The 27,697-nt window shown below is 32.4% G+C and overlaps 1 protein-coding gene across 2 annotated transcripts in view; it reads left to right on the top strand.

The window, feature by feature from the left end:
- Nucleotides 1-2,244: 2,244 nt before the first annotated feature.
- Nucleotides 2,245-27,697, top strand: part of CBP (sarcoplasmic calcium-binding protein) — a 72,813-nt gene continuing 47,360 nt past the window's right edge. For both annotated transcript variants that reach the window (XM_088231173.1, XM_088231172.1), the window contains exon 1: nucleotides 2,245-2,535. In XM_088231173.1, coding sequence (XP_088087299.1) covers nucleotides 2,425-2,535 — 111 coding nt within the window. In that variant the 5' untranslated portion in view covers nucleotides 2,245-2,424. The remainder of the gene's footprint in view (nucleotides 2,536-27,697) is intronic.

Genomic DNA, 27,697 nt, shown 5'->3' with positions numbered 1-27,697 from the left:
TTAGAATTATTTGATTTGTTCACCGATCAAACAAAAGAACGAAACGAACTAGAGACATGAAGATTTGAAGACACAAATGGTACCAAGATGTGAAAGATACGGTGATATGATGGCCTAAATGAGCCGAATTAGCAAAAGATACATTCGTTCAATTAAACAACTTAAAAGATTCGGTCACTTAGTGATGCAGATCAAGTGATACGTATCCTCTCGGTGACAGAGTCTTACCCACGTCTAATACACTCCATACAAAATGAGACATTTAGTGAAATATGTATGAGTTTTTTTAATGTACTCGTATCATAACAAAGTAATTAATATTTTTTCTATGCTTCTTAATGCGCAGTAGTGCATACATTAGGGTCTTTTCAAGTTTTTGTGATATTTTTTTAAAAAGCAAAAAATTACGATGGCAAAATTACGATTATTTTTTAAGTGACTTTTTTAAATAAGTTAAGTCACTTTAAAATAAAATGGAACCTTACAAGTTCATTGATATAAGCGTTAAATAAAATACCCAATGAGTGAATTTGTTTATTTTAAGGGATTTTTGTCAACTTATTTAAATAATTTGAGTTTGTCCAAATTTTTGTAGACAATGACTGGATTCGACCCCCTGGGGAGCTGTTAACATTAACATATTACAACAGCTCCCCAGGGAGTTGAATCCAGTCCTTGTCTACAAAAATTTGGACCAACTCAAAATACTGTTGATAAATACACCTGGTCCATGAAGAAGTATAGAAATTAAAATATAAAAATTTCAGGCGTTGCCTAGTATGTAGGTGAAATAATTCACCCATGAATCTCACCCGCATAAATAAAGGTTTCAGCTCTTTAACTTCACAAACATCAACAGATGAAAGAATTGAAGTAATATAGATGTTCAAATATGGGCAGAACGGTGAATGTTACACAGTGTGTAAAGTGGCCACTTAAACCAGCCAATGACAGGTCATAAGCCCTGTAGATGCCTTGACTTCTATATTACCTTCTTTAAAATTTTCTTCATCTCTGTTGTAATATGTTTATTTAAATAAGTTAAAAGTATGAATTTGTTGCAACAGAGAGGGAAAACATTTTCGAGAAGGGAGTGTGGAAGTCTAGGCATTTACAGGGCTTATGGCCTGTCATTGGCTGGTTTAAGCGCCACTTTACACACTGTAACAGTAGGCGAATGGGTTCAGCCGGTTGAATCTCACCCACGTGATAAAAGTTTCAGCTCTTCAACTTTAGAAAAGTCAACAGATGGAAGAGTTACGGAAATGCGGTGTGGAAAATTCACATGTTCATTCAGACATAATAATAGATGCAACATAAAAGCAAACAAAATATCTTGGAGAGCATAATTTTGTTTCGAATGCCGTGTAACCTTTGACATTTTGTTTTACTTTCGATGTTCATTTTCATATTTGGAAAAAGTGGACACAACTTATGTTAACGCCATATGTAATCATATTATTACTATTACACATTGTTAAAAAATAATGGTAGAAAATATAAAATTTGATTATCATCATTACCTTTACGCACCTACTGGTGCATAGGGCACTGCATTGGTACACCAATCGCAGCGTTTCTTGATAATTTATGTTACACAAAGGTAAGATGATGAGTCTTAGGCTTCAGGTGCCAGTCGAGGGTCTTTGAAATATTTTTGTGAAAAAAAAAATATTTTCATATCGGGAATCGAACCCGAGACCTCTTGCATGGTAGGCAAACGCGCTGACCACTTCACCACGAGGACGAAATGAATTATTGTACCGTGTTTTTGTTGACTTGGCTTTTTTAATTGGCTCGAGTATTGTTAAAATATTTCTACTTATTTTTTATGTAATAGCTGTAAAAACCCCGAATAAAATAAAATAAATAAATTCATGGTTTAGATGAATGTAAAATCTGAAGAACTACACATTTATTTATTTATTTACGGGCATTGTTCATTTATACAATTTATACGGATGAATTTAACTGTATAAGAATAGTTGAAAACATTATAAAATAATGAAAGGAGCATATGGTAATTTTAAAATATAATAATACCTGTATATTTAAGTTTTAAAAAAACGTACCCGTTCGATTCTTATTGGATTCTTGCTTAGCTAAAATAAACTTCTAAAGTAACGTCACAGCAATGTTGTTGGAACAGGTTTTTGTGAAGAAAGAGAACGCGATATCTACACGTTCTGTCACACGAGTCCAAACTTATAAGCTTCCCCTCAGAACCATGTTACTCAAAACTTCAGAAGATTTTCGTCCGGCGTATGGTGTGAGCGTGCGTATTGTGGTTAACGCGAGAATAGTGTTAGAGAGGCCTTGTTTTTTTTTTGTCCTGGCCCAATTCTACACTGTTAATATATATTTATTACAAACCGAAAGTATTAGTGGTCTTGTCTGTCAGAAGTTTGAAGTTCGCGACGCAAAATGGCTTCCATAATTCGATTCGGCCGCGCTTCCTTCGGCGCCGCCTTTGAAAGAACTACCGCTGTCACCGGCGTGATGGCCAACGCGGGACCTGCCGAAACTCCACTAAAGGTATATTTAAAACAAATAACTGAAAAATACATTAACACTTATTTACTCTATTCGACCGGTCATCTTTCTTTACACGTCAAATTTGAATTTAAACGCGCCGCCACGCGCATGTCGTAACAAGTAAAAGTTGTTTGACTTTTTATCGGTACGTGTCGAGCGGTTGAACAATACAATTAATTACGTTTTCTTTAACTACAAAAATATTATTTTTATACTGTTTTGTATGCAAACTCTTACAGCATATTTATTTAAAATATGTGAAGACAAACTTATTGACCATCTTGTTATTATTAATCAATCATTGTCACAGGTTATTTTTCCAGAAAAATTAAAGATCGCGAAAATAATACCAATTTACAAAGATGACTGTCGTAAAAATTACCAAAATTATAGGCCGATATCAGTCTGTTTTAAATTGTTTGAATATGTTATTAAAGATAGGCTCACAAAGTATCTAAACGCAAATGGCATCCCATCGAATCATCAATACGTCTTTAGGCATTAGATTTTGTTTCATCCCTTCAGAGTTATCTCGGTATTTTTATAGATCTCAAAAGGGCTTCGATACAGTCAACCACAGAATTTAATTGGAGAAATTAGAACATACTGGAGTGTGTGGTACTTCTCTTAATTTGCTGACCTCGTATTTTGAAAATCGAAAATGTTTTGCTGAAGTGGGAGGTGAGCGTAGTGAAATGGAGGATATTACATGTGGTGTCCCACACGGCTCCATTCTTGGCCCACTACTCTTCCTGATCTATATAAATGACCCACCACACTTGAAATTCATGGGAACAATACAACTCTATGCTGATGATACGATTATTTACTTTAACAGTCCAAACCTTTTGGATTTACAAAATCAAATGGAACATTGCGTTTCTCAGCTTATGACATGGTTAAAAATCAATAAACTTACATTAAATGCAAAAAACCCCACTATTTCATATTTGGAAATAAACTTAATATAAACTTGAATATTGCAATCGGTTCAGATCGGCTGGAAATAAAATATGTTACTTAATATTTAGTCCTAACCATAGATTCTTAACTAACCCGGGCTGGTGTTCCAAATTGGTTCAGAATAGCACCTCTGGAATGATCAGTTTGACCATGTCAAATCTAAACCTGCGCCAATTGCTGGAATCCTGTAGAGACTTCAGAACATGCTTCCAACAACACTACTTCGGGCCGTATATTTTGCCATGTTTCACTCTCATCTATCCTATGTTACCTGTATCTGGGGATTTGCGACGAAAAAGAGGATTGCGGAAATACAGGCTCTACAAAATAGAGCAATAAGAAATGTATTTCGTTTTCAAAAAGATAAAAGCGTAAAATAAATATATTCTGATACAAATATAATTCCATTTAGTGTTTCACCTTTATATGAAATAACTTGCACCTTTTTACAAATATTGCAAAATATATTAAACTCAAATTTAACGCTTATATTCAACAGAGATATACATAACCATCGTACACGATCTCATAACTGTGTACATGTACCCCCTGTACACTCTAAATGCGGATTGGGGTCTCTCCTTTACATTGCCTCTACTCAATATAACCTTCTGCCCATTCACCTTAAATCTATTTCTTACCCGTCTACGAATAATAATCAAATAATACTAAAAAATAATTTTGTAAAATTGTTTCTCGATAACCCTTGACTTATGTAAGTTAATGTTGAATAATATATTATAATTTGTTTTTTAAAAGGTGTCCGAGATTTGTCAAATTTTGTTTTAATTATGTTTAACTAAATATAATTTTATCTGATAATCTGCTGGTATTATGGGGGGTAAGATAGTTAAATTTAGGTACTTTCGAGTCACAGATTATTACATTCTCAAATGTTTTTAATGGATCCATATACTTTTAAAGTAACAGGCGCACTGTTTGAAAGTTTGTGTTATTCACTGTTTGTCATAAAATTGTTAGAATAAAGTAAAAAACTTATTTTCGAATTTTGAGTTACGATTTTTAGTTTTTTTTTTATAGAGTCTTTATTCAATAAAATACACAATATTAAAATATTAATACATTATTAAAAGAAAACAAAGTATTAAAACATATTTTGGTCCGATGAACTATTAAATAATAGTTTGTCATCGGGTGCTCAGACATTAGTTTTAATTAATAATGAAATAAAAGAGTACAGACATAATAATGTATCTTCTTCTTCTTCTTTCTGTGCCATATCAGGTCTCCCCGACGTTGGCGATCACTCTAGAGTAGGCATTCCGGTCCTGCGCCAACTGGAACAGCGCCTCAACCCCACGCACTCCCGTCCAGTCGCGGATGTTTCTCAGCCAGGACATCTGTCGCCTTCCAACCCCACGCTTTCCCTCGATCTTCATCATAATAAGCTGTTGAAGCGTATATTTGCTTCCGCGCATGATATAACCCAGATATGCGAGTTTTCTCTGTTTTATTGAGGACAGTAGTTCTTTTTTGGCACTGGCTCGTCTCAACACCTCCACGTTGGTCACTAAATCTGTCCACGGGGTTCTCAGCATTCTCCGGTGAAGCCACATTTCAAAAGCCTCTAATCGGTTCATGGAGTTTACCCTGAGAGTCCATGTTTCAACCCCGTAGAGCAGTATTGACCACACATAGCACTTGACCATCCTCTGTCTCAGTTTTAAATTAAGACTATCACTGCAGAAGAATGATTTCATGCCATTGAATTCTGATCGTGCTATTTCTATTCTGCATCTAATTTCCTTATCCGGATCCAGATCAGAAGTGATTTGACTGCCGAGGTATTAAAAGTTAGTCACTCTCTCGATTGTTTGACCATTTATTCGCAATACGGCATTATTGTGAGGGTTTCGGCTAAATACTATCATCTTTGTTTTGGCCACATTGATGTTCAAGCCCATTACTCTACCAGCTTCGTCAATTTTACTAAGAAGTTCCTGAAGGACACATGCGTTTTCAGCCAGGATAACGGTATCGTCAGCATATCGGATGTTATTGATAATTTCGCCGCTAATTCTTATTCCCTTTCTGACATTAGAGAGAGCATTCACGTATAAAATAATGAACATTTATTATTTTGTTTTTGATGCTTTGAAAAATATTATTAAGAAGAAAATAAAAAAATCCAATAAATTATGTTCAAAACTCGTTTATCTATCGTAGCTGCTCCAAATTTAATTTACTTTCCCATTGAGATATTTTTAATACAAAATTTTGTGACTTCAAAAAAAAAACTTTTTGAAACACTGTAAAATGAAACATTTGTCAGTGTAATAAGTTTATGTTCCTTTAAATATGTTTATTTTATTATGATATCAAAATTTAGAATTGGTCAACTATATTATGAGAATCCCTCTCCTCCACTCCTCCACTCCTCCACTCTATTTCCTCATCTCTTAACCTTCTTACGAGCTCTTTTTTTTTCTCATGTCTTATATAATATATTATTTTTCTCTTTACTGTGTAACATGTTCCCTCATTATATTTGTGAAAAACTTTAACTGGATGTATGTCCTATTTTTTATATTTTGTATTCTTATAAAACAACTGTCGTTTTTTCCTTAATAAATAAAAATAAAAACCAGATAAAATGGTTTTAAATTTTTTTTTTTTTTTAAGTAAGAAAATAGAGAAAAATAAAACAATTAAAATGGAAGATTAGCCATTTACTTGAATATATTTTAAACATAGGAAAAATATATATACATCCATAAATAGTGTGTGCCCATAAATGTTATCAAAACAAGATAAAAAATAAAACAAAGTAAATCGAAAATTTCAATTCTTATCTACAGAAAAAAAAAACTTAGAAAATTAAAAGTACTTATTAAAATTAAGATCTCAAAAATGTAATTAAAACAAAGAAATAAAAAAGAAGGTTCTAAGGAAATAACATAAATGTATTCAATGAGAGACAAAAAATTATTTATTTATTTATTTTATTAGGTAAACAAACAGTATGTACACATATATTGCGGCGGCCTCCGTGGTGTAGTGGTCAAGATGCTTGACTCACAGACGGAAGGTTCCGGGTTCGATTCCCGGTGAGAACACAAAAATTAAATGTGATTTTTCTCAAGCCTGGGTGTTCTGTGATGTAATTCACCGCTGTAATTGGGCCTCTTGGTCTGTTGTGGTGCAAAAAATAAAAATAAAATTTCTTTGTATATTAGTGTAAGAAACTCATGCACACACCAAAAAAATTGTTTACACTATTAAGTAATTGTACTAACAATAATTTAAATTATGTTCAATACAATAAACGTAAAAGAAACGAAATGAAAAAATATGAAGTTAAATGTCTGCTTCTCTCAAAATTTCTATAATTTTTGACCTAAATTTACATACATTGTCACAAAAAATATCAGCCTCGGTAAATATATTGTTATATTGGTCGCATATTCTAGGTATTGTAGATTGTTTAAAATAGTTTGTTGACGCGTTTTCAGTGTAAAACAGAAGATTTTGTCTTGTCGGTCTAGATGGCACACGGAATGGAAGTCTCAAGTAGGTTTGGAGAATCAATTTTAGTATTTATTAATTTAAACTGGTCTAACATTACTCTTCGATTTATATTTTACTAAAATACTGAGTTAAATAATGTTTTATAGAAATAATAAATCAATATTGGAAAGACGAACTATATTTTACGCCCAGCCGGTATGGTGTAGATACAACATTATATGAAGTGAAAGCAGGCATAGATACAACAACAACAACAACAACAACAACAAACCATCACGCCGTTTCCCCGTAGGGGTAGGCAGAGAGGATAGAACGCCATAACACTCTATCTTGGCATACAGACCTCGCTTCCTCTACATTCATACATCTTCTTATGCACGCACGCCGATTATTCCTACTTTTGACATGTCCATCTTCAAGTATTTGATGGACTTGATCGTGCCATGTCTTTCTCGGTCTTCCTCGTTTTCTGCATCCATCAACATTTGCATCGTAGATCCTTTTAGCCGTTCTTTCGCTGTCCATTCGCTCTACATGTCCAAACCAACGCAGCACCCCTTTCTTGATTCTGTCAATAATGCATGTCTCAGCCTTACACACTTCACGGATCTCGACATTTGTGCACCTATCATACATCGTTTTACCACACATTCGCCTGAGGGATCGCATTTCGACAGCATTCAACCTACTTTCATCATTATTTTTCCAATTCCATACTTCGCTCCCATACATTAGAGTTGATAAGAATACTAAAATTAAAAATTATTGCATAAACATGTCAAAGACATTTACAAACTTACTGACATTCTCCCATTTTTGGTCATACCGTATTATGAGATTGCAAAAACGGTGCTTCAAGGTTTAAAGATATTGGCCATACCTTCAATCGGGACGTCCACCAGTATAATACGCAACAGAGTCAAAATATTGACGTACCTGGATCACGCACGACGAGGCATGGTCTAAGGTCTCTGTTGTACCTTGCTTGTAGCGAGTACAACAGGCTACCGGAGTCCTATAGAACGCCAAAAAATGACTATTCATTTAAAAATTACTACCTGAGGAGGTATGTGGAAGCTGAAATTTTGTTTTAAGTTCTTCTTTTTCCTCGGATATTTCTTTCTTACAATACGTAAATATTTAATTCAAATTTTTATTATGAATTGTTTTAATTTCTTTGTATTATATATTTGCAAAACCAACAACAACAAACCATCACGCCGTTTCACCGTAAGGGTAGGCAGAGAGGATAGAACGCCACAACACTCTATCTTTGCATACAGGTCTCGCTTCCTCTACATTCATACATCTTCTCATGCACGCGCGCCGATTATTCCGACTTTTGGACATGCCCATCTTTAAGTATTTGTTGGATTTGGTCATGCCATGTCTTTCTCGGTCTTGCTCTATTTCTGCATCTATCAACATTCGCATTGTAAATATTCTTAGCCGTTCTCTCGCTGTCCATTCGTTCTACATGTCCAAACCAGCGCAGAGCTCCTTTCTTGATTTTGTCGATAATGCTTGTCTCAGCCTTACATAATGTACGGATCTCAACATTTGTGCATCTATCGTGCATAGTTTTACCACACATTCGCCTGAGAGATCGCATTTCGACAGCATTCAGCCTACTTTCATCCCTGTTTTTCCAAGTCCATACTTCGCTCCCATACCTCAGGGATGGGACCAGGACTCCTTTGTGAACTGCCAATTTTGCCTCTTGTGACAAGCATTTATTTACCAAGGTCGATTTAAGTGCACCGTTCACTCTGTTCCCGGCACTCACCCTCCTTTCAATATCTTTCTCAGTCATTCCATCCCTAGTGAACATACTTCCCAGATACACAAATTCCTCTACTTGTTTTAGTATAACTCCATTCACAGTGATTTCACATTTAGTCATACTTTCATTTCTTTCAAAAACCATCACATTCGATTTATCGACATTCATCAGCAAATCGCTTCTCTTGCATACATCGTAGACCTTTGTTACCAAGAATTGCAGTTCCTCTTTGTTATTAGCAAGGGGTACAGCATCGTCATTATATATTTGCTTGCTATCTTATTTAAGTTTCATGTACATATGAAGACCTGTAATAAAATAGGGCTTAAATACCAAAAAATAAAAAATGGCGTTGAGTATGAGGAAATGTTCTATATGCCTACGCCAATAACACAAATTAGAATTTATGTACCAGAAAAAAATATTTTATATCAATCTGAAGTCATGTATATGGGATGGAGCCTAAGTACAATACCCATTAACGCATATAAGGGCCTACGTGATTAATCGCAGCGCTAAGCATTTCATACAAAATGGCTGGACGCGAGACTTGTGATCCGGATACGCCTTTTACAACAAAGCGGAAAAGAAGTGGTTTTAATAAGTTAAGTGAAAATAAAAAGTTAAAAGCCCAAGGGAGACAATATTGTTCTACTAAAAATGTGATTGTACCAGCAATAAGTCCTCCGAATACTTCGGTAAGCCGATTTGTTTTTAAAAATCGGTTTTGACAAATTTTTGATAAGTTTTAACTAGCGTTCAGAATCTAGGGGTGTGCAAACGATGTCTGAGGTGCACAGGGGTCAAAGCACGTAGCCTGGGAGGAGAAATCGAGTGAACACGATCACCAAATAGTGAGTGATATTTTCTGCCATTTTTTAAATGAAGAACCGGCTGTCAAAAATTTTATGTTTGTATGGGGAATTCCAAATAATTGTCGGCGAATTTCGTTTTCGAATTGCACGGCGTCTGATATTTCAATTATTTTAGTATGGAAAAATATCGGCTTAAAATACAATCTTTGAGTGAATTACTAAAATTTTAAGAATAGCGGAGTATTTTATGTTCATTTGCATGATACTTAGACTTATTTATCTGAGATTTTAAAAGGATTTTTCTATATTTAAAGCTGTAATAAGTGCTAAATTGACCCCGTTATACCAAATTTTACAAATTTTATTCAAACGTTTTAAATAAAATTCATGTATAATTAAGTATGTATTTCATATATAATTTAGAAGATTAAATAGCTTTATAGCTTAATTTACAAGAAACATTGGGCATTTTCCGAATTACTCCTGCGAAATTATCAGATAGGTGGGTGAATATTTATTTTTTGGCAAGAAAGCGATAAAAATACGGCTTTTCGAAATCCTCACCGAAAAAGGGGTAATAAGAAAAAATATCGAAAATTCGATCTTGAAGACGAAAACCAAGTCATCGGGCATGTTAAATTGTTTCCACGACAAGAAAGCCACTATTCACGAGCTAAGACAAGTAATAAATTAATTAAATTTAAAAATAAATAAATTAATTGGCGATATAAAAACCTATAAACTACGCCAATTAGATTACCAAAGCCGGATCACGGACGAAAAAAAAAAGATTTACTCAACATGATCGAGTATATGCCTTCTGAAGAAAACAAAAATTTCTACAAAAATCTTTTCCAGTAGAGAGTTATGATAGATATTTTTTTCCATTGATTAATAATTATTATTTTTAATTTACATACCTACATTATAAATGATGTATTTTTTTGTTCAAACTTAATAGTTTTACGCATCCTTGAATTAAAAATCAGACATTTTAATGGATGTTGGTGATAGGCCCTATTTTATGTTTTTACGCTAGGCACTTAGGCCTGACTAATGAAATAGCAGTTGGTCTTAAGGCCTTCTCAATTACTTTGTTATTTTATACCCTTTTAAAATAATATTTAACTATATAATTTTCACTAAACTTATTTCTTACACATTTGTACACATTTTAAAGAATTAAAAAATATATGCTGTATACCAAAAAAACTGAGTATATCTTTAAACCCTTGTAACTTTTTTTCACTTTTCTGGTGCTTAGGCCCAATTTTATTACAGGTCTTCATATTATTACTTGTTACTATATTATTATTATTGCCATACCTTTATGTAAATATTATTCTGTCCCAAAATGAGTTTGTTGTAACTCCCGGGAGTACAAAAAAATGTAAGATTTAATAAACATAACTTTTAATAAACATCAGAATATGTCGACAAGAATCTTCATCGTTTTTCTCAGTTTGACTCATTTAGACTTGTGGCACTCTGGACGGGTGCGACATAAACACACACCGGCTATGTATGAAAAAAAAATCGTACTTCGCTCAGTCGTTTCATATGATGCGGCAGTTTTATATGGCTATGCAAATTAATTTATTGGCCAAGTCCATTTTATTATCGCGGTTAGTATATGAATATACAATACTTTCGCGTACGTACTAGTCTTCCCATACTGCGGGTGGCTTCCTTCGCCTTACGGTGCTGTGTAATCTTTACACACGAGAGCACAGGTGAACGAGCAAGAGCCGCAACTTGTAAAAGAACGGCACCTTTCTTCTCAGATTTCCCCCTCAGCTTTGCTAAACGCTGTATCAAACGAAATACGCAGCAGCGCTGGGAGGATCATTGACGCGCTTCTTCTACAGGCTACGGGTAAAATCACTAAACCCAACGCTGGCTGATGCAGCAAACTTCCGTCGTCATCACCAACGTACTTTCGAAACAACCATTCAAAAGAAATTTATAAGGAGCCTGGAATATCGCTTTGGAATTCGAAACAACATTGACAATGATTACGGCGCATCTTTGATTAATTTTCATATAGAATCACTACAAAAAAGGCGCCTTACATGTGATTTAATTTTTCTTTTCAAAATTCTAAATAATATAGTTATCTTTTACAAAATATTGGTTTCCGTTGTCCTCTTCGCCATACCAGATTAAATTCCCCTTTTTATGTAACAACTTGTAAAAACAATTATACCTCGAATTCATTCATTAGACGTACCTGTAGAAATTATAATGGACTCGGTATTGATGTAGACATTTTTAACCGCACGTTGCATTTATACAGAAAATTTCTTTATGGGGTCGATTATTTGGGATAGTTGCTGAATGTGCATCTCGAGTGGTTTATGCTATGTATATGTGCCGCATGTAATGTATATGTTTGTGTATGTTTTATATAATATATGCATTCATGTGTGTGCGTGGATAGCTCGGAGTGTAGATTCGGTATTTTTATTTATTCTAATTTAAGACCTCCATGGAAAACGAAAATGTTAACAATTATTCTTTTCTCACTTGAAATTCTTATTTATTTAATTTTTTTGTCACATTTAATGTTTATATCTTTTGCATAATTTATGAAAACTTAATTTGTCTTTTTATGTAAAAAAAATGTTGTTTTTAATACTTATTATGTAGGACTGTATGTTTTCTAAATAAAATTAAATAAAAAAAAAAATAATAAAAACCAAATTTTTACCGGACACGGAGCTATGGGAAGTTACCCATATGGATTTAAATTAAGGAATGATGACCATTGTCCATGCGATGATATTTCTTCACAGAGTATCGAACATCTGTTATTTCAGTGCCCATTTTTAGTTTGCAACGCCATAATCTTGAAGCAGAATGCAGGATAGATGGAATATCTTTAAAAGATATCCACACTGTCTTTAAAAGTAATTATTAAGCGCCATTGTTCTTAGGCTTTGCAACAATGGTGATTGGACTCATAAAGGTAATAAACCAAAATCAGTGATCGAACCTCCCATTTCCAGTTCCTTAGCCTTGTACATGACACGTAAGGCTACTAAAATACACGGGTTCAAATATATTAAAAAAAAAAAAAAACATCACATACGAAAAAAATGAAAATTTTTAAATCGGAATGTTATATTCATATGCAATTGCTTTAATTATAAATAAGTTTAAGTCAAAAGTGATAATGATGTAATAACTTATATTTCCATATAAGTTATTAATTTAAAAAATACTTGGTACACTTCCACTTATTTATTTTGACCAATTAGCGCTTTCACCCTCTAATGGGCATCTTATTTATTTATTTGACACTTTATATACATATACAATAAATATACATATAAGGGCGGGCATATTGCCTTAAGGCAATTTCTTCCTACCTACCCAAATCGTTCAGTTTGAGAAAATTATAAATACATGGACATATTGAATCTTACAATTTTATACAAAAATTAAATGCAAAGATGTTAATCTTGATGTTAATATTGTAAAAATAAATATTTATATAAAAAAAAATAACACTCTACTATGAAGAGAGGAGAGGGGATGGGAAGGAAAGAAGAAGGATAAAGGAACAATTTAAATATTTAGATAGTGACATTTTAATCTTGACTTAAATGTAAATAATGAAGGGGCGTCTCTAACATTAGTGGGTAGATTATTCCACAATCGAGCAGCTACTACTGTGAAAGAGGAGGCAAGAAAATTAAAGCGATGAAAAGGTATTAAAAGGGTTCTCTCGTCACTAGAACGAAGAGATAGTCCATGCTGTGATAGAGGTTGGAAAAGCTCTCTCAGGTAAACAGGCGGAGTGGGATTATTTAAAATATTGTGAAGAAGTGATAGAATGTGAATGTTTCTTCTATGCCTGATACTGAGCCAGTGTAGTTGCGTGCGATACTCGGTTATGTGGTCAAATTTGCGAAGGTTAAAGATATAACGAATACAAATATTCTGCAATCGTTCTAACTTATCAAGCAATTCAGAGTTAGCATCTGGATAACATACATCCGCGTAGTCAAGGAGTGGATGAAGTAAGCTCTGGACTAATGTTTGCTTAACATTAATTGGCAAGAAATTCTGTAATCTTTTAAGTGAGTGCAAACTGCTATAAAGTTTACGACTAACTTCATTAACCTGATGGTGCCACTCTAAATGCTTATGAATGATAATACCTAAGTTTTTGACTGAAGTCATGAATGGAATTTCTGTACCATCTATTTTGAAAAGAGGAAGTGTGGAAAAACTCATTTTTTAATACATTTGTTTACTACCAACAAGTACAATTTGGGTTTTTGTTGGATTTATGAGAAGTCCATGTTTTTTTGTCCACGAAGAGATATGGTCGAGTGCAAGTGACATTACTCTATGTGTTCAACAATGTCGACGGGCTCGAAATGAATATACAATTGCAAATCATCGGCATATAAATGGTACGAACAGGGGAGGTCATCTTCAGACTGGTCAATAAATAATTTAAATCAAAAGTGATAATATTTTAAATCTAATTGCTAAAAGTGGGTAAAAGAACGGCCCCTGACAAAAGTATAACGGAGGAATAGGTACTGGATATCTTAACCCATAATTGGTTATATTTATAGAGATATTAAAGTTATTGTTTATTTATTTATTCACATAAACACCCGGAGGGCTTTTACAATTACGGTTAGTACATAGATAAAATATATAAAGTAAGAAATAAAATATAGCATTTGGTACATTCAAATACATATTCCTACATATAATTAGTAAGAAAATAAAATAATATGATATAATATGTAAATACTGTAAGAAAAATGAACCAATCAATATGGAGTAAGAAAAACTTTTTTTTAAGGATACGCTAGTTAAAAATAAAAATCCTAATTGTTTTTTATACACAGTTGTAAGCGGAAATTAAACCATAAATGATTTAAGTCCTTAAAATATAGCTTGATTAAAATGACAGCTGCCAAACGAATGCCACTAGTGATGGGAAATTACTGATCACTGATCATGTACCGATCAAATAGATTTAGAACTGCGGAACTGGCGTCGCGGGTTGGATTCCCGCCAGTTGCAAGAAAAAAATCCCCATAGGGCGGCGCTGCATTGGTACACCAATCGCAGCGTATCTTAAACATTTTTGTTACATGAAGGTAAGATGATCAGTCCTACGCTTCAGGTACCAGTCCAGGGACTATGAAATATTCTGGTGTGAAAACACCCTTTTTAATAAATGTTTCATGTCAACCGTGAGACCTCTCGCGTGGTAGGCAAACGCGCTGACCATTACACCACGAGGCCGACAAATTTAATCTTTGAAAAGACTACAACCTCGTCCTTAATAATAACTACATTTTGCTCGACTCGAACGTCCTTCATTTTCCCCGAAAAATTTTCATTTAGTATTCAAAACGCATGCTTTTGTTTTGACAACAAAAATAACACACAAGGTTTTTGCGATAGCGGTTTTGCAGAGATAGGCGGGTTTATGATCGTTTGCCAACATTACATGTTTATCACGACAATTGCTATAAAATGTAATCATGAATATTTATTAAACTAGCCGACCCGACAGACGTTGTCCTTCCCGAACGTTGGCTTGCCTGCCATTAGCTTGGAAAAATACTTTTCATCTAGGTACTTATTTGTGATTAAATTCCAAAACTAAAAATTGTTAATATTCAAATACTGAATTTAAATAGGAACCTAGGTACTTGTTTTTTTTTGTTTTTGGAAACGTCAAACTCCGGTCTTCTCACCAAGAGAGGGGTGTACTTATGTAGGAATACGATTTTTAAAAATATATTGAATTTAATATTATTTTAGTATTACCGAAAATCCAGTAAAAAGAAATGAATGGGTGGAAATTATAAGGAATTTAAGAAAAGAATCTGATTGACATCACAAAAAAATGCTGTTTGTAAATATTTAAAAACAAACATTTTTTACACTTAAAAAACAACATCTTACAATTTTTTTGTAAATGCATTCTCCTCGAACGCAACCGATAAATAAAGCATTTATACTTATTTATTACATTTTATATTGCAGATTTAAAATCTACGAACACGCGCAGCGCTAAGATATATATTTCTCTGAAAACCGCACGTCAATCGGTTAATCCGTTAAGGAGGAATATAGTGACATCACATGCGCATAGGAATTTATATATAAAAAAAATGAGGTGATGTTTCGGAAAAAACTTAAAACCCACTTGTTCTCTAAATCATTTGAATAAATCCGTAGCATGTGACAACAAAATAAATTGTATTAATTAAATTACAAATTTAAAAGTTTCAATTAAATTTATTTAACTATAGAATCACTATGTAAAGCACCCTTGAGGTATTATATTACGAAAATGGCGCTATAAAAGTTATTATTAATAATAATAATTATTAAAGCAATTTCTGACAACACGAACATTTTGGATTTCTCTGCAGAGGACAACGACATTTTGATACTTAAGAGGATATGCTGTGGATGTACAAAATTATAATATTTTTCCTGTAACTCTATCGCATATGCCGCCCTGTAGCTCAATCACTAACAACTATCGACGTGCTTAAAAATATGGTAAGCATTTGAGCGATCACAATGAACATGCTTAAGTTATCGCAGTCATAAGTCAACGCGTGTGTAATCTCTAAGTCAACGCTCGTGTCGGTTTGCTTTTTGTTTCCACGAGGCCGACAAATATAACACGACTTGATAATATATTAACCGAGGCGTTTTTATTGATATTTTTATAAATGTCATTAACTATAATGTTTTATAAAAAAAAACGTAAAATACAAATCAATATTATCAAATTTAAATATGTGCTAACGAATCTAATAAATGTCAATCCACTAATTTTACCGTGCCGTTTAGGGTAAGATGATATGTGTGAAATAAGCCATTCTCCATTCTCGGTATCGCGCGGCTGGTTTGTTTATTTGGAAATTCTTGTAATGATGAACAGACTTGAGAAAGTATGCCTGTAGCTTAATCACAAACAACTATCGACGTGCTTAAAAATATGCTAAGCATTTGAGCGATCACAATGATGAACAATAATGAACATGCTTAAGTTATCGCAGTCATAAGTCAACGCGTGTGTAATCTCTAAGTAACGCTCGTGTCGGTTTGTTTTTTGTTTTCCTCGTAAATAAATACATTTCACTGGCGAAATATCGGCGTTTACTATAAAAAAATAATACAATATATTGCATTTGCAAAATAGTAAGGAGTATCTGATACAAAAAAGTGAAAATTAAATTACAATTACTATGGCGACTGCTTTTCTTGACCTTTGGCTGGCCAAACGCCGGCTAAATGCAATAAATTGCATGATAAATACATAAATGAAAATAGCAGTTTTGGAATATTTCCCATATTTGCACCGCTAAAATTTGGTCGGCCTTGTGGTGTAATGGTCAGCGCGTTAGCCTGCCATGCAAGAGGTCTCGATTCGATATTGAAATATTAATTTAAAAGGGTGTTTTCCCACTAGAACATTTGATAGTCCCTGGACTGGTACCTGAAGCGCAAGACTGATCATCTTATGAATGATCGTTCAACAAAAATGATCAAGATACGCTGCGATTGGTGTACCAATGCAGTGCCCTATGCACCATTAGGTGTGGAAAGGGAACGATAATGATGATGATGATGATGAAATTCAAATATGTGATTGCGCAGCAGGATTATACGTCGCGAAACGTAAATATTTTGACATTTAATATTAGGTGTTTACGGATGTTGCATTGTGATCGCGAGTACGATAAAAAACCGTGGTGAGAAATTGTTATCACGTCGCTTATTAGCACGTCGATAGTTATTTGTGATTGTGCTACTGATAATGTGCGAAAACAACCACCGCACGTCAGACCGACTATGCCTAACTAAAATCGTCGAAACTAAATCGATATTTTACATCTTGTTTAACTCTTAAAAGACTGTGGTAAATAATCCCTTTGCGCACGGTGATGTAACATCGTGTTACCACTAGTAAAAGACGGTATATTCTAAAGTTCAGACATTTGAAAAAAAATAAAAACACGGAGACATACTGCTTAATAATTCCTTTTCCATAATTAATGCAAAAAAACATATAATTTAGCCCTGTTACAGCAAAATAAATTAAAAATCACAAATACGCCGCTCATGTTACGCGCGTGCGTCCCCCATCATTGTCATTAACCGACTCATGACTAAATCTGTTTAAGACGACACCTGCCGCAGAACAGCGTCTCTGTCTTGCTTGATATGACTTATATCTTCGTGCTCTCCCTTGTATAAGGTATCTGTATAGATGTGTTGCTGAATTAGCAGACATTCATTCTTCGCGTTGCAAGGATAAATATTTTTTGTATTAACATTATCATAGTTATACAAATGTTACTTCCCAAATCGAGTGTGAAAATAACTATTTGAGGATTACAAAAAATATGAATTCACTATTTTTTTAAATAAGAGAGATATATCAAGTCTTGTGTCCTTTGTCGACTAGTGTGACATCACAGCCACACAAGGGTTAATAAAATAATCAGATTTTTTTTTTTTACTTTTGCGTTTTTCAAAATATTTTTTCAGTTTTGTATACCGTACATTAATTGATTAACCAATAAATATTAAAATCAATCTGCTATTCAAATCGGGAATCAGATTATTTTGCATATGCGGACAACGTGATTAAAACTTGTGTTGAAATATCTGCGGATGAACTGATGCCAATATAAGTATTTTTTTATCATACTACTTAATAAATGATACCCTGCGACATTTGATTACGCCGGATACGACTGGGGTCGAATTAGTACGACAGACAGCATCTAAAGTTGCCGCCTCCGCTTACGAAAACATGACAGATAGTTTTCACAAATACTGAGACTCAATTAAGGTGCTGTTCTGTAGTTATTTCATTTGACCCCAACGTGAATACGCTCCATACAAAATGATAAATTTAGTGAAATATGTATTGGAGTTGTTTTTAATGTACTTACTTGTATCATAACATAATATTTTTTATGTTTCTTAATGCGCAGTAGTGCATACATTGGGGTCTTTTCAAGTTTTTTATGGAATTATTTTATTTTATTCATTTTATTCATTTTATTCATTTTATTCATTTTATTCATTTTATTCATTTTATTCATTTTATTCATTTTATTCATTTTATTCATTTTATTCATTTTATTCATTTTATTCATTTTATTCATTTTATTCACTTTATTCATTGTATTCATTGTATTCATTTTATTTAATTTTTTTATATTTTTTAAATATTTTTTACTTATTTTATTCATTTTATTCATTTTATTCATTTTATTCATTTTATTCATTTTATTCATTTTATTCATTTTATTCATTTTATTCATTTTATTCATTTTATTCATTTTATTCATTTTATTCATTTTATTCATTTTATTCATTTTATTCATTTTATTCATTGTATTCATTGTATTCATTTTATTTATTTTATTCATTTTATTTAATTTTTTTATATATTTTTTTATTTTTTTTATTTATTTTATTTATTTTATTTATTTTATCTATTTTATTGACATAAACGGCAAAACTGCCAATTATTAACATCATATTTGGCTTAATATATATATTTTTTTTAAACATAAATTTCCTTATACCCAAGATTTATAAAAAAAAATTAAACCTAAAAATTATACAATATTTATATTTAAAAAATTAACCTAAAAATTCAGTAGAAAGTTTAAAAAATAAAACATTCTACAGTAATAAATCAACAAAATCATAAGTACTGTTTCATACAGCTGGGAAAAGTGAACAAAAAACTGTTTATATTATAAAATGCATGAATAAATAAATATAATTACCATTCACCATATTTGAAAAAGTTCGAAAGGTTTGTTCTATAGAAACAATACCCTACACTAAATATATCAGATACGTGGGAATAACCATTGCCGAGTTCATGAAGTCTATTTAATACGGCATTACAAGTATACACTGTCCGTGAATTGTTGCTACAAAACGGTGGCACCTGTCTAGTCATTCTTCCAGGCACCCTGAAATTTATGAGACATAATAGTTCAGGGCAATCCTATATTGAATTTACAATTTTGAAGAAATTTAAATGTTCTGTAATTTTTCTTCTATCGTTAAGTTTTTAAAAATTTAATATTTTTAGTAAAATCCTTTTAATAGGCAAAAAGTTACGATGGTAACAGTATTATTATTTTTTAGTGACCTTTAAGCTAAAAGTCATCTAAAAATCAATTGAAACATTACGAGTTCATTAAAATACGCTTTAAATAAAACACCCAATGAAATAAAAGGCATAAAAATTAATGAGAAAATTAGTTTAGTTTTAGAGCTTTTTAGTTCGCTGTTACGTTTAACATATAGCTCATATTATATAACAGTTCTACACTGTATTGGGCCGCGATTATGAACGGCTATCTTCATCGGTATACTGAGACGGTAAAAACTAATATCGATATTTATGTACGATGGTGTATATATTTGTATGAAAATTCATAGTATCTTTGTCGGTAACCGGTATTGAACATGTTTAGAAATTGTAGATATATTCTATTTTTCATACAGAAAACTTAATTTTACTTTGTAGATAAAATTGAAGATAAATTTTAACTTCTCATCATAATCGAGGCCCTGGTTGTTTAACTAAAGCTGGCGCGATCGCAAAACTCACACAAACGCATTTCAATATAAAGATGTTTTTTTAAAAGAAAGCCATATTAAATTTTAACAAAATGTGCTATCTTTATTATTTATCCATAAGTGTGCACGCACATTTTTTCCAATATAATTGGTACTGTGCATTTTAATAACACTGCATTAATTATTATTAAAATGAACACAATATCTTTATATAATCACTTTGTAAAGCGCCCTTGAGGTATTATATTACGAAAATGGCGCTATATAAGTAAGCCATAATTATTATTATTATTTAAATATCAAATAAAAAACATGCTTATTTAAATATAAATAAATACAGTCGAACTCGGTTAAAACGATCACTGAAATAGCGAGATTTCGGATGTAACGGGAAAACATTAGTTGTCATTTTAGTTCATGGTTTTCTCCATACAATTATTCACTGTTATAACGAGCTACTTCTTGGACGTACCGAGCAAAAATATTGTCAAAAAATACACAAAAAATCTTCAATTGTTAAAAACATCTTTCTCGAAATAAGAACCAAAGTAATAAAATCCAAACTGTCGGCTAACGTAAAAGATAAATACTGCCGGGCGTTGGGATCTGATTATGTTTATGATAGACAATATTGAAAAATGGACACACATGGTTTTAAAAAAATCCAAGCTTTGTGAACTAAGCAAGTGCCGGTTCGGCGCATTGTTACAATTTACAGCTGCTTTTGTAGTTTATGAATGACATGCTTGTTTTGGTTTTTTTTTTTAGATTTTTAATGTTCTATGCTTATTTTAATACACAATAAACATTACAAGTGGGTGATATCAAATGAGTTCTAGACCAGATCAGTTTCAACTTAACCACTGTAAAAAAATTCTGTATGAATTATATGTACACATATGTATTTACTTAGTGACAATGTGCAAAAGCGATTGTATAGAAAAACCTTTCTCTGAAATAACGAGTAACGCTTATAACGAGCAAATTCAAGTGGTCCCATCTTCCTCGTAATAACCAAGTTCCACTGAAGTGATAGTTTTTTTTACTCTAATCCACGTGAAGATACGTGGAGAAGTCTGTTGCCTACCTATTTTGTTATGGAATCTGGAGGTCGATGGACCTTACACAACGTAAACAAACTTGGCCCTGCCGCTAATGTTTGGTAGACTCGAGACGTGACGCGCCAGTTCGTTTCTGGGTCATGAAAACAACACTTTCAAAATGGCCGACGTAAACAACAACAAACTGTTGCATCATGCATTTTCCTGCTTATTCTTCTTCTTAATCTAAGAGGTGGGGGTCAGTGCTATAGTTTAAGCTCCTGACGTCACTGCGACCTGTGAAGATCTATTGTGACGGGTCTCCTTGAATAGCTTTCACCCTCCAAGCCCAGGGCCCGATTACAATAGAAAGTTAACATTTATCTACAAAGTAAAATGAGGAACTTCAGCCCTACGGGAAATTGGATACAATTTTTTTTTCTTACGCGGGGTAAAAATTAGAGCATTAAATTTTACTGCAAAGTTTCTTGAAAATGTACAGAAAAAATAATAAAAAATATTTTGATAAAAACGCACTATTTTTAATGACGTCACTGGTTCACGCGAATCAACCTATGATCTGAGAGCTATGGAAGATTTCCGGTCTGCTTGTCGCTTCTGGACCAATGGGAAGAACTGAATGAGAATAAGCGGAAATGAACCTCTGACGTTACACGCGGAGTTATTTCAGAAATACAAAACTTTGAAAAATCGTAACGCCGATAATACGATGTATAAAAATTTAATTTTTTTTTTACTTAGTTTAACAGTCTATTAACAAATATTTTTTTTTTAAAAAACTACTGAACTTCCTCATTCAGTTTTCTGGATGAAAAGCAGAATAGACATACATTTTTCCTTCTAAATATGTTCAAATATAGCTTACCGATGAAGATACTTAAAATGTTCGTGCAAATACACTTATTTTCGTACACAAATATCGATTTTTCTTTATAAACAATCGAAGATAACTTTGTTAACACTTTGAGCGCCGGCCAAATACACATAGAATTTACCCTGTGCCCGGCCCATTTTTGTGAAATTTCATACTTTGTGAAGGGTTTCTTAAAAGTGTCATAGTTATAAAAAATACTGGGTTAAATCAATTCAAACTTCTCATATTTTTTTGAAACAATTAAATAAGTCATTTTTGTATGATAGTTTTGCCAACATTGGACTTCATGGAGAGCCACATTGCGCATTGCAATGTTCGCACATATACAGGGCCTCACTCCATTTTTTGGGCTTTGTATCCCGGAGTCGTGTAAACACGTAATTATAATAACCATGTGTAGTGTCCCGGTCCCGTGTTTTCACGTGGTTTACCAGCAGCGAAAAAGTATTAATAAAAGTCACTAGATGTCAATAAAATACACTTTTTTAGATTATGGTTATATAATCACGTGTTTACACGGCTCCGGGATACAAAGTGTTAACTTTCCATTTTAATCGGGGCCCTGGCTATTTTATGCATTTTCAAACAAACTAACCATCTCGCCGTTTCCCCATAAGAGTAGGCAGAGAGGATAGAACTCCATATCACTCTGTCTTTGCATACAGACCTCGCTCCCTTCATCTTTATTCATACCCAAAACCCGGACGACTTTTAGAGACAACTCTCCTTTATCGCATCAAGAGTGTTCAATATTTTGGGAGAGCGTATTGAGCTCTCAAGGACTAAAACCATTTTCAGGAGAGGAGTTAAGAACTGGATTTTCCTTAGTGGGAAACTCCTTGATGATTTTCCGAATGTTTGGGTTTACTGTTTACCACATTGATGTGCCTTATGTTATGTTTGTTTTTTATTGTTATTATTGTGTTTCAAATCCTATAAAATATTTGTGATGATATACTCGTGTCTGTGTCAACTAATCGCTCGTCTCAACTCAAAACAGGACTTTTATTCCCATGGAGTTGGGACTTATGTCTCAAATAATGTAAAATAAACTGTCTTTAAGTAAATACATAAATAGAACCATTTATTTTCTCGCTATATCTCAGTATTGTGTATCAATAATTATCTAGCGTTCAATTTTTATTACTTTTAGTTTTGAGCATTGAAGGCCACCACTATACAATTCGATGTTAAATTTTTAAAATAATGACTATTTCGGCTAATAAAATGCCTCGCGGTTATAATTAACGGGTAACCGTGGTACATTCCGAGCGCCGAGCGGCGTCGGCAGTGCGGAGGAATATCTTTATATTATTTGTACGCGTTAAACGTCGAAAAACATGGCTACCCCGGAAACCGGAAAACTGTTGCTGGTTGTCACAACAACAAAACAACACTATAAATAATTCGACAATGTTTTGAGTATGTCCAAGTGCTTGCAGACTAGCTGGATTTTCTCCCTAGGGAGTTGTTCATTTTTATTTATTAACGGACATTGTCCATTTATACAATTTAAAGGGTTTTAATATTACAATAAAAAAATAATTAAAAACTTTTTTTTTAAATAAAAAGAAGCATTGACAATCATAAGGGACATCAAGACAAGATTTGGACTATTTATTTAGTGCTCGTTTAAACCGTTGTATACTTAATCCAATATATAATTATTCTGTACGTGTTCTGTCACTGATCTACTCCCAAACGGCTTAACCGATTTACGTGCGGTTTTCAGCGAAATGTAGATATTTGCGCTGCGCGAGTTCGTATATATTAAAATGTTTAATTATTAATCTAATTTAATTAATTAATCTTTCATTTAATTAATCTTTTTTTCATCGACCTACAAGGGTTGCATTCGACGAGAAACATGTACAAAAAAATTTAAGGATTTTGTTTTTTGTCTTTAAAAATAAGTTAGTTTTTGCACAATATTTTGAGTTTGTCCAAATTTTTGTAGACAAGGACTGGATTCAACAGGACTGGATCAATATTTGACAACAGAGATGAAGAACATTTAAGAGAAGGTAATATGGAAGTCCAGGCATCTACAGGGTTTATGACCTGTCAATGGCTGGTTTAAGTGGCCACTTTACCCACTGTGTAACATTCACCATTCTGCCTATATTTAAACATTAAGAATTGAAGGAATATAGATGTTTAAATATGGGCAGAATGGCGAATGTTACACAGTGTGTAAAGTGGCCACTTAAACCAGCCATTGACAGGTCATAAGCCCTGTAGATGCCTGGACTTCTATATTATCTTCTCTTAAATGTTCTTCATCTCTGTTGTAATATGTTTAGTTTTTGCATGTTTACAAACAACATACGCTTTTTATGAATCCCAATCAGATTTTTTCCTTACATTCATTATAATTTTTTCCCGTTTACTTCCTTTTACTGGATTTTCGGTAAAACTTAAATAATAATAACTGACATTCAATACATTTTAGAAAATCGCATTCATGTATAAAGTGCACCCCCGTTGTGAGAAGAGCCGAGTTTGTCATTTGCAAAAAGAAACTGAAATTTAATATTTAAATAATAATAATTTTTAGTTTTGGAATTCAATCGTAAACAAGAACCTAGATACCTACTTACCAATGAAAAGTATTTTTCCAAGCTAATAGCAGGCAAGCCAACGTTCCGGCAGGACAACGTCTGTCGGGTCCGCTAGTCAAAGCTGAAAGGATCAAATGCAGTCATTGCAATACAAAAATGTGCCCGCCCTAAAAATACCGTTGTTAATAGAAAAGTCGTACTATAGTGGAATAAATCCTTTGCTTGTTTACAAATGTTTAAACATACACAAAACAATGTCAGTTTGTACCTATCGTAGTAGTACGAGTAAGTGGTTTTATTTGTTTATCGATATTTATTGAGAAATATCGTCAGATGTGTTTTTGAATCAAGGTAAAGTATTGAAACAGTATTATAGTAAACACTTCTGAAGGTTATTTTCTGTAAATTACATTTATATTACACTATCTGAGTTTGTCCAAATGTTTGTAGACAAAAGACTGGATTTCACCCCCTCGGGAGTCATTAAGATTAACAAATTACAACAGGGATGGAAAATACCTTAAATAAGGCAATATGGAAGTCCAGGCATTTACAACACATTTACATATGACCTGTCATTGGCCGGTTTAAGTGGCCACTTAACACACATTCACCATTTTGCCTATGTTTGAACATACATATTTCTTCGATTCGTCCATCTGTTGATTTAAGTAAAGTTAAAGAGCTGAAACCTTTTTTTGTCGCGAAGAGATTCATCTGACTGAATTATTTTACATACTAGGCAACGCCTGAAAACAATTTATACTAGTGATTTAAATAATTTATTAGTCTACAATATTTTGAGTTTGTCCAAATTTTTGTAGACAAGGACTGGGTTCAACTCCCTGGGGAGCTGTTTATATTAACATATTACAACAGAGATGAAGAACATTTAAGAAAAGGTAATATAGAAGTCCAGGCATCTACAGGGCTTATGACCTGTCAATGGCCGGTTTAAATGGTGTAGGTGAAATAATTCAATTTGATGAATCTCACCCGCATAAATAAAGGTTTCAGCTCCTTAACTTCACAAACATCAACAGATGAAAGAATTGAATTAATATAGATGTTCAAATATAGGCAGAATGGTGCATGTTACACAGTGTGTAAAGTGGCCACTTAAACCAGCCATTGACAGGTCATAAGCCCTGTAGATGCCTGGACTTCTATATTACCTTCTCTTAAATGTTCTTCATCTCTGTTGTAATTTATTAGTAATTATGTACATAAATTTATTAGTGATTATAAGTTAAGTCATTTGTATTAGTGATTTTACGCAACCTAATACTTAATTAAAATATAAAAACCCTAACACAAGCCTATTATTAAGTGTTTCAGACAATTATTTACTAAAAAGTAAACATCATATACTTTCATTCATGAACAACAATAAATTAAGTATTTTTTATTCAATCGATTTACATTGATCAATTTGTCCCATCTCTGACATTTTTGCAAAATGACGTAACCTTGTAAGAACGTCGTTAATAATTAGGTTTATTTTAGTTTTAAAGCTGATTTTAAATGATTATGTTGATTTATATGTCAATCATTGTATAAAAAAATAAATTGACATGCCAGATACGAATGATTTTTCGTGTGTCAGTATAAATCACTCCTTAGACGTTACTACAAAGGTATGTCGTAACTTTTGGTTTTATTTTATTTTATTAATTTTTCACGCCTATAAGGCTTTCACATACATGAAAGTTATATAAAATATGAGCATATAAACAACATTAAATTAAAAAAATATAATATAAAGCAACAAAAGATAGAACAGTGTTTAGAAGTAAAGTTGGTATAAAAAAAAAGAAGATGAGTATATACTCATAACAACTTAAATTTAAAACAATACAATGTAAATGATAAAATATAGAACTTTGTTTAGAAGTTAAGTTGGTTTAAAAAAAAAGAAGCTAAAGAAATGCAGTTAAAGATTTAAACCAGCTAGGTACATAATGTTAAAAAATACAATATGAACAGAATATTAAGTTATATTTTATATGGAACATATGAACCTAACAACACTTTCTGAAAGAAGAACTATTAATGATCTCATTGTACTGTATAAAATTGTAAACTCTTTTTTTGACGCATCAAAAATACTTGAATTGATTAATTTTAGAGTACCTGCTGTCAACACTAGGAGTATTGTTTCATTGCTCCAGTACTTCTTCCAACCAACAAAATAATTCATTGATACCGAGACTGCATAAGTTAGGTAACACTTATGGAACGGCTGTCCAATTCTTTACCATCTTATAAGTCCACAATATCAAGTTTATTTGTAGCTGCTCGTCAAACTATTATTGACAATTCAATTTCATAAATTAAAAAAAAATACTTACTTGTTTATTTTTATTACCTTATACTTGTTTTTTTATTTTTTACTATTATATCAAATTGCATTGTAGTATTGGCAAATACGCATTTCATAGATACATATTTTTATTTCTTATTTTTTCGTGATAATATATGTTTGCTTGTTTATTAATTTAACTTAAAAGTGTCTTTCTTGCTTACCGCAACACTTTATTTATTGTTTGCTTTACAGAATTTATGTCATAAGCTGTGAATTTTTTGTTTATATGCTTACTGTTTTTTCTTGCATACCTTTGTTATTATTTTTTTTTTTTTTTTACTTTATAAAACTTTTTTTTTTTTTTTTTTTTATATTTGATTTAATAGCATAATTATACATTTTTACAATTTAAAAAAATTTCACTTGTTATATTTTTACTAAAACTAAAATCCCACCAAGCCACTTTTTGTAGCTTGTTGGTGAAGATTATATTTATACTGACTTAATAATATTATTTACATTTATAAAAACAATGAATAACATATCAAAATTAAAAGCCGGAAAGATCAGAATAAACATGTTTATACAAATAATAATATATAAATTTATTTTTTATATACAAGAAAATACATGAAAAAATAAAATATTTACACCTAAGCTACTATTCATATATAAACTCTTGATCGAGTAG

The sequence above is a fragment of the Micrasema longulum genome, unplaced genomic scaffold (genome assembly GCF_059751315.1).
Source record: "Micrasema longulum isolate JH-2025_06_02 unplaced genomic scaffold, ASM5975131v1 h1tg000858l, whole genome shotgun sequence".
NCBI lineage: Eukaryota > Metazoa > Arthropoda > Insecta > Trichoptera > Brachycentridae > Micrasema > Micrasema longulum.
Note: the sequence above shows the minus strand (reverse complement) of the source record. Positions and strands in the feature narration are given on the sequence as shown.